General features: G+C 42.1%; 1 protein-coding gene across 1 annotated transcript in view; it reads left to right on the forward strand.

The window, feature by feature from the left end:
* LOC133643563 (isoleucine--tRNA ligase, cytoplasmic-like) overlaps positions 1 to 16,549 on the forward strand; it is a 144,789-nt gene that overhangs the window by 19,444 nt on the left and 108,796 nt on the right. The window contains exon 8 of the mRNA XM_062038213.1: positions 10,302 to 10,389. Coding sequence (XP_061894197.1) covers positions 10,302 to 10,389 — 88 coding nt within the window. The remainder of the gene's footprint in view (positions 1 to 10,301; positions 10,390 to 16,549) is intronic.

A 16,549-nucleotide genomic window follows, 5' to 3' on the forward strand; every position in this document is an offset into this window, starting at 1 on the left:
TTTACTTCCGGTAAAAGTACATTCTCAACCTGCAACACCTGCAGTGAGCAAACTTTTCCAAAAGATGGCGCCATAACACAACATTCCTTTTCAATGTCTCTGCTTGAGTTTGATGAAAACTATTGAACACGAAACATTTAGGACATTAGTGAGGAAAAATCCATAAATTAGCCGCACTGTTTTATAAGCCGCAGGGCTCTAAGCGTAGGAAAAAAGTAGCAGCTTATAGTCCAACATTATTTATATATTATACTATTATTTATATTTTCAAAATTGGGTATTTCCATAATTTTTTGCACTCAGTTTGATCTGAAAATTAAACTGTTACTGACTGCTACAATTTATATTTTGGATTTATTTTAGTGTTTCTTAAAGCCAGAAAGTTGCCAAAACTATAGTTTTGTGTCATATCTGTTATCTGCTCCAAAATTAAATAACTGAATGAACATCCTCCAAGTCGGGTGATTGCATAATTTTTTCCAGGGGTTGTGTATGTCATAATTTTAGAATGTCAGTGTACTTCCTTTAGAGCCATTGGATGAGGACTTGTGACGTCACTTACATCGGACCTGCAAACATGTTAGTTCTTAGTATTAGCCAATTTTATCAAGTGCATAACCTTGAGGCCTTCAGATTGTGCCTGGAAATCCTGTTCGTGTCATGGCTTGATTGTTGTTTTGCACTTCAGCTAAGGGCTTTCTTGTTAAAAAAAAAATACTGAGACCAAATTAATGAAGGAACATCTCAGAAAGGCTCTGCCACGACAAAAGTATTTTTTGGTTTCTTGTATGACTTTATAGCCTTCGTACATGTTTGTGCTGATGGATGATTCCAGTGGAACTTGCGCTCAGGCAGAAAGAAGCCCCTTTCACACAGAGATCCTACATAATTGGTACATTAGAGCATTAACAGACTGTAGATGCTGCATTTATTTGTATGTGCCTTTCACACAAAACCCAGAAATGTAGACTTTTTATGCCTGGAGCTGCACACAAAAAAAGGTTGCTTTACAACAAAACCCCCAGTGAGCTTCACTGGCCAGGGTAAGTTGGGTCCGTTAAAGGCAAAAGCCACCAGAAAGTTTTGCTGGCTATCATACATCTGTTTGTAAGAGGAGCTATTACAGAAAATCAGTTTACTGTTGTTTTGACTTGTATTTATTTTATGAGCTTGAATGTGCTGTCGAGTGAGCAAGCGTGCCAAGGTTTTGACTCGATGAAATATTGTCAATCTTTCTTTCTATTTAGTTCTATTAAGAGAGTCCCCCTGTTAACTGTCCTTCCATAAAGACAATTGGAAGTTTCTATAAAGCAGAACAAGACAACGAGGACGTATTCCGACAAACGAGGACGTATTCCGACAAATTGGTGCACTTTGACAGCAAATTTAGATCCGGAAATGGCGAGAACGACATGAAAAGACGCTTGGTTTCACCCCTTTTTTAGCAAGGATTATGAGTCACTCTTCATCTAAATGGGAGCATATGATTATCCTAGTAGTCGGCATCCGAATGACAGCCGACCTTGTACAGTAAGTGATGTTTTATTATGTTTGTTGGCTCTCATAAAGTCTGCAGTGAGTAATAATCAGTGATGTTGGAAAAAGAAAAAGCGAATGTCATTATGCGTTTTTGAAATTAATGCGCTGTGTGCCTATATATAAGCAAAATATGTAAATGTTATTATAAATGTGCCTGTTACTACATTACATTATATATGTAAAACCTTAATGGAGTTATTTGGATGTTTTTTAAGCGCTTTATAGGCAGAATAGATAGGCTCTCAGAGTCTCCATTGTAAGCGGACTTTTGATCGCATTTATTTACTACTAAGACCGCATTCAAAAAAATGCACCAATCGTCATGTCTTTCATAATGATTGTGAACGATGCACCAATGACAGTTACAGCGAGTGAGGTTGTATTCAGTAACACGCGCAATTATGATTCAAACATTAAAACTCAAGTAAGTCGTTCTCTCTGTTCTATATTGCTGTAATTAAAACAATTTGTTGTAGATTTCTTCTTATTTTTGATAAATGTATTCATCATTCAATCCGTATAATTCTGATTAAATTGCTATTCCATTTCATTTGAATGTCACAAAATTCCATAAAAATCTCAAGGCATTGTTTTTTGTTTTCTTACAAAAATTTGCATGTTTTCAGTTTTTCAAGGAACAATTTTGGCACAGGCACCGTATTTAAAGTACCGATTTGGTATTAATATTTGTTAACATGTAAACGACTGTCCATCCCTATTGTTCCTACAGAACAGATTCTTGGAAACAAGCTGACTTGTAGAGGCACTGAGAAAGGAGCTACTGCCCTTTCACTTGGGATGGGAATCTTATAACAACTCTCGCTTCAATTCTATTACGATTCGATTCAGAATCAATTCTCGATTTAAGTGATCTTTTATTATTTGTTATGTAAAATGTAATTAAACCTTTTCGAGTAAGCACGGAAATGCCTGAAGAAACGGTTTTTTTTGTATGTAATTCTTGAACATATTGAATTGATTCTTAACCGTTACAAATAAGTCGTGATTCAGAATCAGAATCAGAATAGTTTTATTGCCATTGTTTGAGAACGGGTTCACAAACTAGGAATTTTTCTTGGTGCAAACGTGCGACATAAAACACATATAACACATATTTGGTATAAAAAGAGCTGTGACTGACCTATCAGATAGACTTGGAAGGGATTCAAGGAATTCAAGGAGCTGCTGTTAGGAGTTATTGTTCATTTGCCTGATGGCAGAGGGGAAAAAACTGTTCAGGTGGCGGGAGGTGTGGGTCTGGATGGAGCGTAGGAGGGGAGAGGGGAGACTAGGTGAATAGGTGAGAAGAGTCAGCTGTGATCCGACCCACACGCCTCCTGGTCCTGGAGGAGAACAAGTCCTGGAGGGATGGGCGCTTGCAGCCAATCACCTTCTCAGCAGCACGTACGATGCGCTGCAGTCTATTCTTATCCTGGACTGTGGCGCCGGGGAACACACTGATGGAGGAGGTCAGGATGGACTCTATGATGGCTGAGTAAAACTGCACCAGCATCTCGGTCGACACCTTAAGTTTCCTCAGCTGCCGCAGGAAGTACATCCTCTGCTGGGCCTTCTTGATGAGGGAGCTGATGGTCAGCTCCCACTTGAGGTCCTGGGTGATGGTGGTGCCCAAGAAACAGAAGGAGTCCACAATGGGGACGGGGGTGGGAGAGTCAATCAGGGTGAGGGGGGATGGTGGGGCTGTGACTTTCCTGAAGTCCATGATCATCTCCACTGTTTTCTGGGCGTTCAGCTCCAGGTTGTTGAGGCTGCACCAGGACGTCAGCCGGTCCACCTCTCTCCTGTAGGCGGACTCATCGCCATTCGAGATGAGCCCGATGAGGGTGGTGTCATCCGCAAACTTGAGCAGTTTTACGGATTGGTGACTGGAGGTGCAGCAGTTTGTATACAGGGAGAAGAACCAGGGGGAGAGTACACAGCCCTGAGGAGTACCAGTGTTTGTGGTTCGACTGTCCGAGACAATCTTCCCCAGCCGTACGTGCTGTCTTCGGTCTGTGAGGAAGTCATTAATCCAACTGCAGAGGGAGTCGGGCACGCTGAGCTGGTAGAGCTTGTCTCGTAGCAGTCCAGGGAGGATGGTGTTGAAGGCAGAGCTGAAGTCCACAAACAGGATCCTAGCGTAGGTTCCTGGGGAGTCCAGATGCTCCAGGATGAAGTGGAGGGCCAGGTTCACTGCATCATCCACAGACCTGTTGGCTCTGTAGGCGAACTGCAGTGGGTCCAGGAGGGGGGCGGTGATGTCCTTGAGGTGGGGCAGGACCAAGCGCTCAAAGGACTTCATGACCACAGACGTCAGCGCGACCGGCCTGTAGTCATTTAGTCCTGTGATCCGTGCTTTCTTGGGGACAGGGACAATGGTAGAGGTCTTAAAGCAGGACGGCACGCGGCATAGCTCCAGAGAGGTGTTAAAAATGTCAGTGAAGACAGGAGCCAGCTGGTCCGCACAGTGTCTGAGAGTGGAAGGGGAGACACCATCCGGCCCGGGGGCCTTCCGCGTATTCAGCTTCAAGAACTGCCGGCGTACATCCTCTTCTTTAATGGAGAGGGTCTTTACAGTCTTATGATGTTTTTGGAGTCCTGTGATGTCATTGGAGTCCTTTAACTCCTTTAATGATGTGCTGGCATTGGTGGGGAGGGTGATGGTGGGGGGAGCATGGCTTTGATGAGCTGAAGGCCGTTCATGACGACAGTAATGTTTGTTGAGGCCCTGAACGAGAGTCCGGTCATTCAGGGCCTGGGGGGTTTTGGGCTTATAGTTCGTAAGGGCCCTTAGACCTCTCCAAACTGCCGCAGAATCATTGGAGCGGAACTGTTCCTGTAGACGGTTAGAGTACACAGATTTTGCTTTCTCCACTTCCCTGGTGAAGTGGTACTTCGCTTCTCTGTATGTACTTCGGTCCCCGCTTCTCCACGCAGCCTCCTTCTTCTTGCGCAGCTGTCGGAGCTTGGGTGTGAACCAGGGCTTGTCGTTGTTATAACAAACCCTGGTGCGCGTTGGAATGATGCGCGCCTCATTGAACTGTATGTATGAGGTCACAGTGTCCGTATAATCGTCCAGATTGTTCGTGGCCGCTCCAATTGCCTCCCAGTCTGTCGTTTCCCAACAAGCACGCAACTCGTCCACAGACTCGGCGGTGAAACACTTAATGTTACTCATAACAGGTTTAGCCAGTTTCAGTCTCTGTCTGTATGAAGGGATTAAGTGCACCATCACGTGATCTGATAGTCCAAGAGCAGTGCGCGGGACTGCATGAAAAGCCTTGCTCAGTGTAGTGTAGCAGTGATCCAGCGTGTTCTCCTCTCTGGTCGGGCATTTAATAAACTGTCTATACTTTGGTAATTCCTGGCTCAAATTTCCCTTGTTAAAGTCACCAAGCACGATAACAAGAGAGTCAGGAAAAGACCGTTCCACATGTAAGATCTGTCATGCGAGCGCGCGCTGAGCGTCACGCACGTCCGCGCCGGGCGGGATGTAAACAGCCACTAGAATGAATGAAACAATCTCACGCAGTGAGTAAAAGGGCTTACAGTGGATGAATAAATATTCCAGAGAAGAAGAACAGTGTCTGGAAATCGCTGTCACGTCTGTGCACTAGCTATTGTTGATAAAGAAGCATATCAATGTCAATCAATCAATGTTTATTTATATAGCCCTAAATCACAAGTGTCTCAAAGGGCTGCACAAGCCACAACGACATCCTCGGTACAGAGCCCACATACGGGCAAGGAAAAACTCACCCCAGTGGGACGTCGGTGAATGACTATGAGAAACCTTGGAGAGGACCGCATATGTGGGTAACCCCCCCCCCCTCTAGGGGAGACTGAAAGCAATGGATGTCGAGTGGGTCTGACATAACATTGTGAAAGTCCAGTCCACAGTGGATCCAACACATCAGCGAGAGTCCAGTCCACAGCGGGGCCAGCAGGAAACCATCCCGAGCGGAGACGGGTCAGCAGCGCAGAGATGTCTCCAACCGAAGCATAGTCCACCGCCTCTTTTTTTGCCAGAGAGCGCCGCGTCTCGGTCCGCACGGAGGAGATGAAAGCCCTCCAGTTGAAGCGCGCTGTCCGGGACTCTTGCGCTCAGCCAAGTCTCCGTGAAACACAACACACAGGATGAGGAGAAGTCCTTGTTCCTTCTCATCAGCAACGCTAGCTCGTCCATCTTGTTGGCAAGTAAGCGGACGTTGGAGAGGAAGATGCCTGGTAGAGGCGTGCGTAATCCCCGTCCGCGAAGACGGACAAGTGCGCCCGCTCGCTTTCCTCTTCGATGCGGTTTCCCTCTTTTGAGCACAGAATGGACCAAATCCGCAGCTGACGCTAAGATGACCGGTAACAAGTCCATAGGGATGGTGGATCTGATGTTCAGTAGCTCTTCACGGGTGTAAGAGCACCCGGAAACACAATTTATGTACAAAAACAAACAAAACAGAGCGCACGAGAGCACCGAGGCAGCCTTCATCGGCGCCATGAACACCAAAGCGTATTCAGATGTGAATCCATTTTTTTGGGGCACCCCTATCTTTTACTGTCTGTATTCTGTGTGAAAAGTACCAGTAGGAAAGAGGGCGATTTTCAGCTTCTACGGTGGTGTCAGGGCTGTAACAATGGCTAGTTAGCGCCTGTATGGAAGTGTGTATTTGCAATACAGTTGTCTGAGTGTGAAGTTAAACACCTCAGACACCGTTCTCCAGCCTTGTGTCGACAGCAATCTTTACTGTCCGATAAGTTTTACAGGATTTGCTAGCGTCTGTGTATAGTATAAGGCACTGGCGAATAAATGCCGGATTTGCCGTTGCAACTTTGATATACCGATTTTGCGGGATCTCTGTGTAAAAGATGTTAGTGTGAGTAGGAACTTTTTTTATACCTAATCCTCCTGTTTGCAAACATGCAAATGTACTATGACTTAACAATTACGCCACGGTTGTCACTTCATTATTTACAACTCATGCATCCCCTTTTGGCGGTGTAGAGAGAGAGATTGTGACATCCCCCTCTCATACTGCAGGGGGCACTGTTGCAGCACTGTCTGAGCTAATGACTTGCACCGCCAGTGCTGCATGGGAGAGCGCCTCGGAATACCAATTTTTTTTTTTCTGCTTTGCATCAGTTCAGCCTCCCCCCGCCCCAGCTTCCCTCTCATCCTCTCTCGTTTCATCTCCATCCAAAATGTTCTGCCCATTGACTTCCACCATCCACCTGTTTTTGACCCGGCATTGCTCAGATTTTTGCTGTGTCTCGCTGTTTTTATGTCTCAGGGGCTGTCAGCCGTTGCAGGTCTGTGCTTTGTAGTCATTTGTCACACCAACCCGAAAGGGAAAGATATTTTACTGGTTCCAATCTTTTTTTTTTTGCCTTTTATGAACGTAATATGCTCTGTTTTTTATTTGTGGTTTGGTTGTTTTTGTGTTTTGGGACGGTTCTGGTTATCCCTGTTAGCAACTTTTCCATTCGCTCTGTCCCCGCATGAGCAGCTTCACAGCGCCGCCATGGAGTCCTTACCTGACCTTGACTTTAATAGCGAGGGCCTTTCTTGTTACTTAAGCAGGATTCGACATTCCTGTTAAAGGCGTCACAACTCCCAGTGCAGAACATGTTCTCTGTCCCGTCGCAGTTTGTCATACATGAAACTAGGATCAATAAACATTAATCACTCTGTCAGGGCCATTTGTTACAGCATTCAAAAATTAAGCAGAGCATAAGAAAAATCATCATTCACGTTACCGTGAATGCAGACAGCTTAGAAGACACTAACGGGGAGAAATTGATTTGCAATGGCCACTAAGCATTATATGTCACACTAGATGTGGGATAATCATTCTTTGTTGTGCAGCTCTCTCCCTCTCTCCTTAGTTTTGATGCTGTTCTAGTGTATAGATGTGGGTACAGTCAAACCTCCAAAGTTATAAACACCTTTTGTTTGGTGACACGAGTTCATGTAAACATTTTTCAATTAGTTGTTCCCACTGGAAATGAGTACATTTGTTACAGTTATATGGAATAGAATTCACACTGAACAAAAATATAAATGCAACACTTTTGTTTATGCTCCCATTTTTCATGAGTTGAACTCAAAGATCTAAAACTTTTACAATATACACAAAAGACCCATCCCTCTTCTAAATCTGTGTTAGTGAGCATTTCTTCTAAGGCTGAAACGACGCGTCGACGTAGTCGACGTCATCGGTTACGTAAATACGTCGACGCCGTTTTTGTGCGTCGACGCGTCGCATAATGACGTCACACTACCGTCATGGCGAAGCGCAAAGCAGACGATCAAAGAAGACGATGCGAGCGGTGCGAGCGAGGGGGGAAAAGCATGCCAAAAGTGGTCAAAAGTGTGGGAGTATTTCAATAAACGGCCTAATAATGTTGTTGTATGCACACTGTGTCGAGCGGAAATGGCCTATCATAGCAGCACAACGGCTATGAACGAACATTTGAAAAGAAAACCAACTAGTCAATCGTCCGTGCGAGCATACGTTGTCATCATTACACAAAAACATGAATGTGTCATTTGTATCTGCTAGGGGTGTAACGGTACGTGTTTTGTATTGAACCGTTTCGGTACGGGGCTTTCGGTTCGGTACGGGGGTGTACCGAACGAGTTTCTAAGCTAAAACTAAAGTCTTAACAAGCTGCTTTGCTCCGTCTGCCTCTGTCTCAGCACGCAGCATTGTCCCACCCACACAACCATCTGATTGGTACACACGCAGCATTGTCCCACCCACACAACCATCTGATTGGTACACACGAAGCATTATCAGCCAATCAGCAGTGCGTATTCAGAGCGCATGTAGTCAGCGCTTCAGCGTGGAGCAGATAGGTGTTTAGCAGGTGAGCATCAGGCAGCAGACTCTCCCCAAATGATAATAAACACCACCCAGTCAACTACTAGTAACATCACTATGAGCCCGTTGACCTTCTAGAAACTTAAACTGCAGCTCAGCTCACTCGCAGTCCTGGCTTGAGGTGAAGGCTAATTAGCTCTCAGTTCCAGCCACATCGACCCCTTCTGAGCGCCTATTTTCAGCTGCTGGGAATATTGTAAACAAGAAAAGAACCAAAGCATGTAGACATGCTAACCTTTCTTCATTACAACTGTTAGACACTCACTGGAATGAGTAGAATTGGTTATTGTGTACTGTGTTGGACTGGATGTTTATTTTGCACATTTTAAAAGCAATACTTAATGTTTACAGTGCTCCAGAATATTTAGATTGGCACTTTTTTGTATTGGATGTTTATCTTTATTTTTGCACATTTTAGCAAATAAGCAATACTTTCACTTTTGTTGAAATGTTTACACTGTTGTTACAGAATATTTCGTTTTGCACTTTTTTGTATTGGATGTTTATCTTTATTTTTGCACATTTTAAAGCAAAATAAGCAATACTTTTAATTTTGAAATGCTTATACTATTGCAGAATATTAAGATTTGCACTGGATGTTGACTTTTATATTTGCACATTAAAAAGCAAATAAGCTACTTTTAATTTTGTTAAATGTTAAAAGTTTTAAATGTTTACATTGTTACAGAATATTTAGTCATGTTGTTGTCAATGTTGACTGAGTGGCCATACTTCTTTTTTTTTGTAAATAAAAGCCATGCCTTTTGAAAAAACGGGCCTACATTTATTTTTTCATCTTCATTTTGAATAAAAAAATAATCGGTAAAAGGAAAAATAATCTATAGATTAATCGAAAAAAATAATCTATAGATTAACCGATTAATCGAAAAAATAATCTATAGATTAATCGATAGAAAAATAATCGTTAGCTGCAGCCTTAATTTCTTCTTTTGCCAAGATAATCCATCCCACTTCACAGGTGTGGCATATCAAGATGCTTATTAAAGAGTTTGATTATTACACAGGTGTGCCCTAGGCTGCCCACAATAAAAGGCCACTCTGAAATGTGCAGTTTTATCACACAACACAAAGCCACAGATGTCGCAAGTTTTGAGGGAGCTGTTTCACGTGAAATCTTTTGGTTCATTTCCCTACCAAAAAACGTCTCCAAAAGCGTTTCAGATAATTTAGCAGTACATCCAACCGGCCTCACAACTGCAGACCATGTGTAAGCACACCAGCCCAGTACCTCCACATCCAGCAGGTACTTCTCCATGATCGTCTGAGACCAGCCACCCGGACAGCTACTGCAACAATTGATTTGCATAACTAAATAATTTCTGTCAAACTGTGAGAAACCGTCTTAGGGGAAGCTTATCTGCATGTTTGTCGTCCTCATCAGGGTCTCGACCTGACTGCAGTTTGTCGTCGTAACCGACTTAAATGGGCAAATGCTCTTATTTGATGGTGTCTGGCACATTGGAGAGCTGACAGTGAATTACAAAAGCATTTAAATTTTTAGTTTAGTGTGACTTCAGAATTTTCATTTTGATATTCTCTCATGCTGTTAAAATAAACCTACCATTACAATTATAGACTTAATTTCTTTGTTCGCGGTCAAATAATGATTTTCCGCCACTGTAATAAAATTACTTTGTAATTTTTCCTTCCCTGTTCTATGGTTGTCGTCACAGTTTTCCTCTTTGCCAAAAAACACACAACACCCTTGTGAAATTGATACTTGAAACTTAAAGTTTTCAGAGATTTTGCAATAAATATGGTTTCATTTGACCTTTGAGGCATATTTTTCCTGTGGTTGTACGACTTTGGGGAGGTTTGACTTTATATAATTATGCAGATGGGTCTTCTGTGTTGTCATCCCCCCAGATAACACCACTGGCAAGACGTACATCATGATGGAGTCTCGGCTGGGCGCATTATTTAAATCGGAGAACGAGTACATGCTTCTGGACAAGTGAGTGTAAAAAAGCCTCTTTTTCCCCAATATGCATGAGAGGGAGTCATCTGTCCCTTTTTAGATGGAGATAATTAAACACACCAGTCTCACTTAGAGGGAGTCATCTGTCCCTTTTTAGATGGAGATAATTAAACACACCAGTCTCACTTTCTTAGTTGATGGCCTGAGTGGAAATAACAGCACCGTGCATTTATATGATATTACACTCAAAGCCACAGCATTGCATTGCAGATAAAAACAAGTAAATACCACTATATTGCCAAAATTATTTGGCCACCCATCCAAATGATTAAAAATGGCACAAAGAGGGACTACCCTCTTTGTGCCATTTTCACAAAGAAGGACTACCCTCAATACTTCTTAGAGGGAAATAAAAAAAATGACAACATAAAGGAAGTAGTTGAAAGCTTCAATAATTATTTTGTAAATATTGGACCAAAATTGGAAGAAAGGGTTCCAGACCCAGTTTCAATTGAGGACTATAGTGATACCATAGAGCGAAATCCCAACTCCATGTTCCTCAGTAATGTGACACAGGTGGAAATAGTTACAATCGTGAAAACATGTAAATCTAAGACTTCAACTGATTGTAACGGAATTGATATGGAAACGATAAAAAAGGTTATAGAAGAGATCTCTGGACCATTAATGTATATGAGTAACTTATCATTTCAAACAGGTAAATTCCCAAACAAAAGGAAAATAGCTAAAGTTGCACCAATTTATAAGACTGGAGACAAACATCAATTTACAAATTATAGACCTGTTTCTTTACTTCCACAATTTTCTAAAATCATTGAAAAACTGTTCAATAACAGATTAGAGCAGACCTGGGTATTCTGCGGCCCGCGGGCCGCATCCGGCCCTTTGTGCGTCCCTGTCCGGCCCGCGTGAGGCCAATTATAAATTACAAAATAAATTTAAAAAAGTATGTCGAGTGTGCAATACAACGGTGCTGCTTTTGTTTTGTTATTTGTATTACTTCCGTGTGGACGTATGCGTGTGCGTGATTGTGAGTGAATGTGAACAGCTGCAATGACAAATTACAAAATAAAGTTGAAAAAACATCTATGTCGTGCGCGCAATACAACTGTGCTGCTTTTATTTTGAAAAGTATTATTTATGGGCGTGTGTCCGTGTGTAACCTGCGAGTGAAGGTGCACATGCAGCGACAAGTGATGCACGGTTTACACCCGAGACGCTAAAAAGAGAAAAGTTGATGAAGAATGGCGTGTTTCCAACAAGACATGGACTGCAAAGCAACGTTCCCTCTAAGGTGCGTGCCTGCGCAATTGCGCACTGCTCAAGCGTCCGCTGCGCGCAGCAAATATATGCCGCACACCAAATCAAATCCCATCTGAATTCTAAACAAAATAAACATATTTATTCTATGTAATTTTGCAATGCAACTTTGAGTGACAGTGACAACAAGCGGCCCTAACGGTGTTTGTCAACACCGTTCAATTGAACACCGTTCAATCATTGTAACGTCTATCGAGATGCTTCGAGGACAGGAATTATATCGATCACTTTATTGAGCAAAACTGTTTATATTCGGACATAACCACACCAAAAACATGAGTAAAACAATTCTATCTCGAAAAACTAGTCATTTTCTGCCGTACAAACCAGGCCAAAACCAACTTGTCATCTGTCACCAACACGCATAGCACTAAACCACTGGTGCGTTTATGGCCACACAAAAAGTCGGGCAACTCAAACACCACACAAAGTTACACTATGACTCCTCAGTCATACGTGTGCTTATTTTACTGTCATTTATTATTAATGTTAATTTATTTATATTAGTCATGGAATGCTGTTACACACACTATGTTGAAGTATTACTATTATTATTAATTATTATTATTATTATTATTATTTATCTTACGGTATATATCAAAAATAATATTGAGCAAAATTTTATTGAAATATTGTCGATGTGGCCCTCCAGCAGTGCTCGGGTTGCTCATGCGGCCCCCGGTAAAAATTAATTGCCCACCCCTGGATTAGAGAGTTTCATAAATAAAAATAGAATACTCGAAGAGAACCAATATGGATACAGAGCTAATGTCTCAACTTCAATGGCTTTAATTGAAATTACAGAAGAAATTACCAATGCAATAGATAGTAAAAAATGTGCAGCAGCAGTGTTCATGGATCTAACTAAAGCATTTGACACAATTAATCACAATATTTTAATCAAAAAACTAGATTGATATGGCATCAGAGGGTTAGTCTTAAACTGGATAAGAAGTTATCTAACAAACAGGAAACAATATGTGAAGCTAGGCGAACACACGTCTACAACGCTAAATATATCCTGTGGTGTACCTCAGGCATCAATACTAGGACCTAAATTATTCAATCTCTATATAAATGACATTTGTAAAGTTACAAAAGATTTAAAGTTAGTATTATTTGCGGATGATACAACAGCGTTTTGTTCAGGAGAGAACACACAGGAGATAATACAAATAATAACAGAAGAAATTAACAAATTAAAAAGATGGTTTGACAAAAATAGATTATCGTTGAATCTCAGTAAAACTAAAATAATGCTATTTGGTAACAGTAGAAGAGAAAGTCAAACACAAATACAAATAGACGGAAAAGAAATTGAAAGAGTAAATGAAACCAAATTTCTAAGTATAATGATTGATTTATAAATAGTTGATTTATATAGGCTAGTAAGGTAAAGTTTTGTACCTGACAAGTTTCGGCTATCTTGCTTCTGCAGCCTTCCTCAGAGGTGTCACGTGATGTTAGTGTGACGTCATCTGTGACGTGTTATATGGATTGTTCCATCCCACCTGAGGTGGTGGGATGGCGGTGTCCCCTGGTGTGCGTCGGGGGTAGGGCGGGGCGCCCCCTGTCGTCCGGATGTCCACCAAACGGCCGGGGGCGGCCCTGCAGGACTGTGTCCCAGGTGTGGGATAGTTGGTAGGCTCCCTCGTCCCTGTTGACAGTCTTTGGGGCCCGCTTCCTGATTTCAACCGCCTCTTTGATCCACCGATGGAATTTGTTGCTTTCCATTCTAATTACCTTGGCTGCCTCCCAGTTCATTAGATGGTTTTCCCTCTTGCAGTGGTCTGAAATGGCTGATTTCAGATTTTCCTGCGTTGCTTTCATTCTCGTTGCACGGGTGAGCGTTCCAGATGTTTCCTTTTCACATTCTTTCTGGTGTTCCTTTTTTCGTGTGCTGAACTGTCGACCTGTCTCTCCTATGTATGTTTTATTGCATGTTAGGCAAGGGATCTCATATATCACATCACACTTTTTCTCAGGGGGGATCTCATCCTTAGGGTGTACTAGGATTTGGCGAAGCTTGATGTGCGGCTTCACTGGTGTGCTGATGTGGTGTTTCCTCATCACTCGCTGTATGCGTTCTGTGACACCCCTGACGTATGGGAGGGTGACCATGCCCAGGTTCTCAGGCCTAGAACCTTTCTTCTTTTTTTCCTCGTTGTTCCTTTGGACCTCTCGTTTGCCTTTGTTTATGGCCCAGTTTGGGTAGTTGCAGGCTTTGAGCGCCTGTTTTATATGGTCCTCCTCCTTTTCTCTGTCATGGTTGTCTGTGATCACCTTGGTGCGATCATATAGGGTGCGGACTACTGACAATTTGTGTGCTGTGGGGTGCTCTGATGTCCATAGTAAATATTGATCTGTGTGTGTGGGTTTTCTGTATATTGTTATCTTGATGCTTTCATCCTCAGTGTGCTTGATTTTCATGTCCAGGAACGCGATGGATCTGTGCTCTTCCTCTTCATGAGTAAACTTTATGTTTCCCGTCTCATCTATGGTGTTTAAGTGGTCTGTGAGTCTTTGTGTGTGGCCGGTCTTAATTTTCTCCAGGATGTCGTCCACATAGCGCCTCCAGAGGGACAGTCTACATCCTTCGGGAGCGGTGGCTATGGCTTTGGCCTCCAGGTCCTCCATGAAGAAACCACTCATGATGGCTGAGAGGGGGTCCCCCATGGCAAAACCCTCCTTCTGTCTGTATATGGTCCCTCTGAACAGGAAATATGTAGACTTGGCTACGAATGATAACAACTGGACTGTGTCTTCAACTGTTAGGTTTGTTCGTTTCCGGAGTGTTGAATCTGCTTTCAGGCGGTTCTGTACTATGTTTATTGTGACGTCCACTGGTGTTTTTGTGAATAGGGAGACTACGTCGTGAGATATGAGTATCTCGTCTGATTCTACTTTTACAGTGCTTAATTCTTGTGCCAGCTGCTTTGAGTTTTTGCAGTGTTGCTTCGTCTGGCCTAGGAGAGGTTTTATTATCTCGACTAGGGCTTTCGAAAGGTTGTATGTAACTGAGCCTATACTGTCAACAATTGGGCGGAGTGGAACGTCTTTTTTATGTATTTTGGGGGTGCCGTATATTCTAGGGGTGATACTGGCTGTCGGTACTAAAAAACTGTAGTTGTCCTTGTCTATTTTTCCCTCGTCCACTAATGGTTTTAGTAGAGTCTTCAGTTTTTTCTTTTTGTCTTCTGTCGGGTCCTTTTTTACAACTTCATATGTGTCTTTATCCTCCAGCATAGCTATCATTTGGTTTTCATATTGTTTTGTGTCCATAATGACTGTTGTCCTTCCTTTATCTGCAGGTAGTATTTTGATGGTTTTGTCTTTGGCTATTGACTGTATAGCTTTCCATTCTTCCCTACTGGTGTTTTTGTGTGTTATTTTGGCAGTCTTCAGTATCCCTGCTACCTCGTTGCGCAAACCCGCTTTGTCGCCTTGATTTGTTAATTTATGACATGCTATCTCTGTTGCTACGATGAATTCTTCGTATGGGATGTTTATTGGGGTTGTGGCAAAGTTAAGACCGCGAGACAACACCTTGTTTTCCGTTACTGTTAATTTGCGTTGTGAAAGGTTACATACCCATTTTTCTCTTTTTTCTGTGTGTTCCTCCTCCTTTTTCGCTGAGGTTAGCTTCTCAAGTTTTCTGATGTGACGGTATTTTGTTGTCTTGAATTCCTTCTCGTGCTCACGTTGTAGGTGTTCATTCATTATTCGTTCGGTTTCCGTGTCCAGGGGGAAACGTTGTTTAAATCCACTCCTTTTTTCGGTTAACTGCTCTTCTATGTTGTTGATCTTATTCACCGTGCATCGTATTCTTTCTCTCACCAAGGCATTCCGTGCTTTTCTTACAATTCGTTCCGCGTTCATCGTCGGAATTGGGTTTTTGATCCCCAAGCTTGTTGGAACAACTCTTTCATCTCGGCAACGTAATGTGAATCTCAGGTGGTTGCGGAAGCGGGCCAGTTTGTGTTCCAGTTGTTCCAAACAACGGAATTCTTTGACACTGCACTGTCCATGACTTATACGTAATATGTTAAAGAGGTTCATTTAGCCTACTAATGTGTATTTATAAATAGTTGATTTATATAGGCTAGTAAGGTAAAGTTTTGTACCTGACAAGTTTCGGCTATCTTGCTTCTGCAGCCTTCCTCAGAGGTGTCACGTGATGTTAGTGTGACGTCATCTGTGACGTGTTATATGGATTGTTCCATCCCACCTGAGGTGGTGGGATGGAACAGAAGCAAGATAGCCGAAACTTGTCAGGTACAAAACTTTACCTTACTAGCCTATATAAATCAACTATTTATAAATACACATTAGTAGGCTAAATGAACCTCTTTAACATATAATGATTGATGATAAATTGAACTGGAAATCTCACGTAAAAAATATACAACATAAAGTAGCAAGAAACACGTCAATAATGAATAAAGCAAAACATGTTCTAGACAAAAAATCACTTCATATTCTCTACTGCTCACTAGTGTTACATATGTGAGTTACTGTGTAGAAATATGGGGAAATTACAAAAGTACACTTCATTCATTAACGGTGTTACAAAAAAGATCAGTTAGAATAATACATAATGTTGGATATAGAGAACATACAAATCCTTTATTTATTGAATCAAAGATACTGAAATTCCATGACATAGTGAATGTGCAAACAGCTAAAATTATACACAAAGCAAACTATAACCTGCTACCCAAAAATATACAACAATTCTTCTCAAAAAAAGAGGAGAAATATAATCTTAGAGAAAAATGTAATTTAAAACATTTGTACGCACGTACAACACTTAAGACCTTCAGTATATCAGTATGTGGAATTCAATTATGGAATG

Source organism: Entelurus aequoreus, linkage group LG26, assembly GCF_033978785.1.
Source record: "Entelurus aequoreus isolate RoL-2023_Sb linkage group LG26, RoL_Eaeq_v1.1, whole genome shotgun sequence".
NCBI classification, from domain to species: domain Eukaryota; kingdom Metazoa; phylum Chordata; class Actinopteri; order Syngnathiformes; family Syngnathidae; genus Entelurus; species Entelurus aequoreus.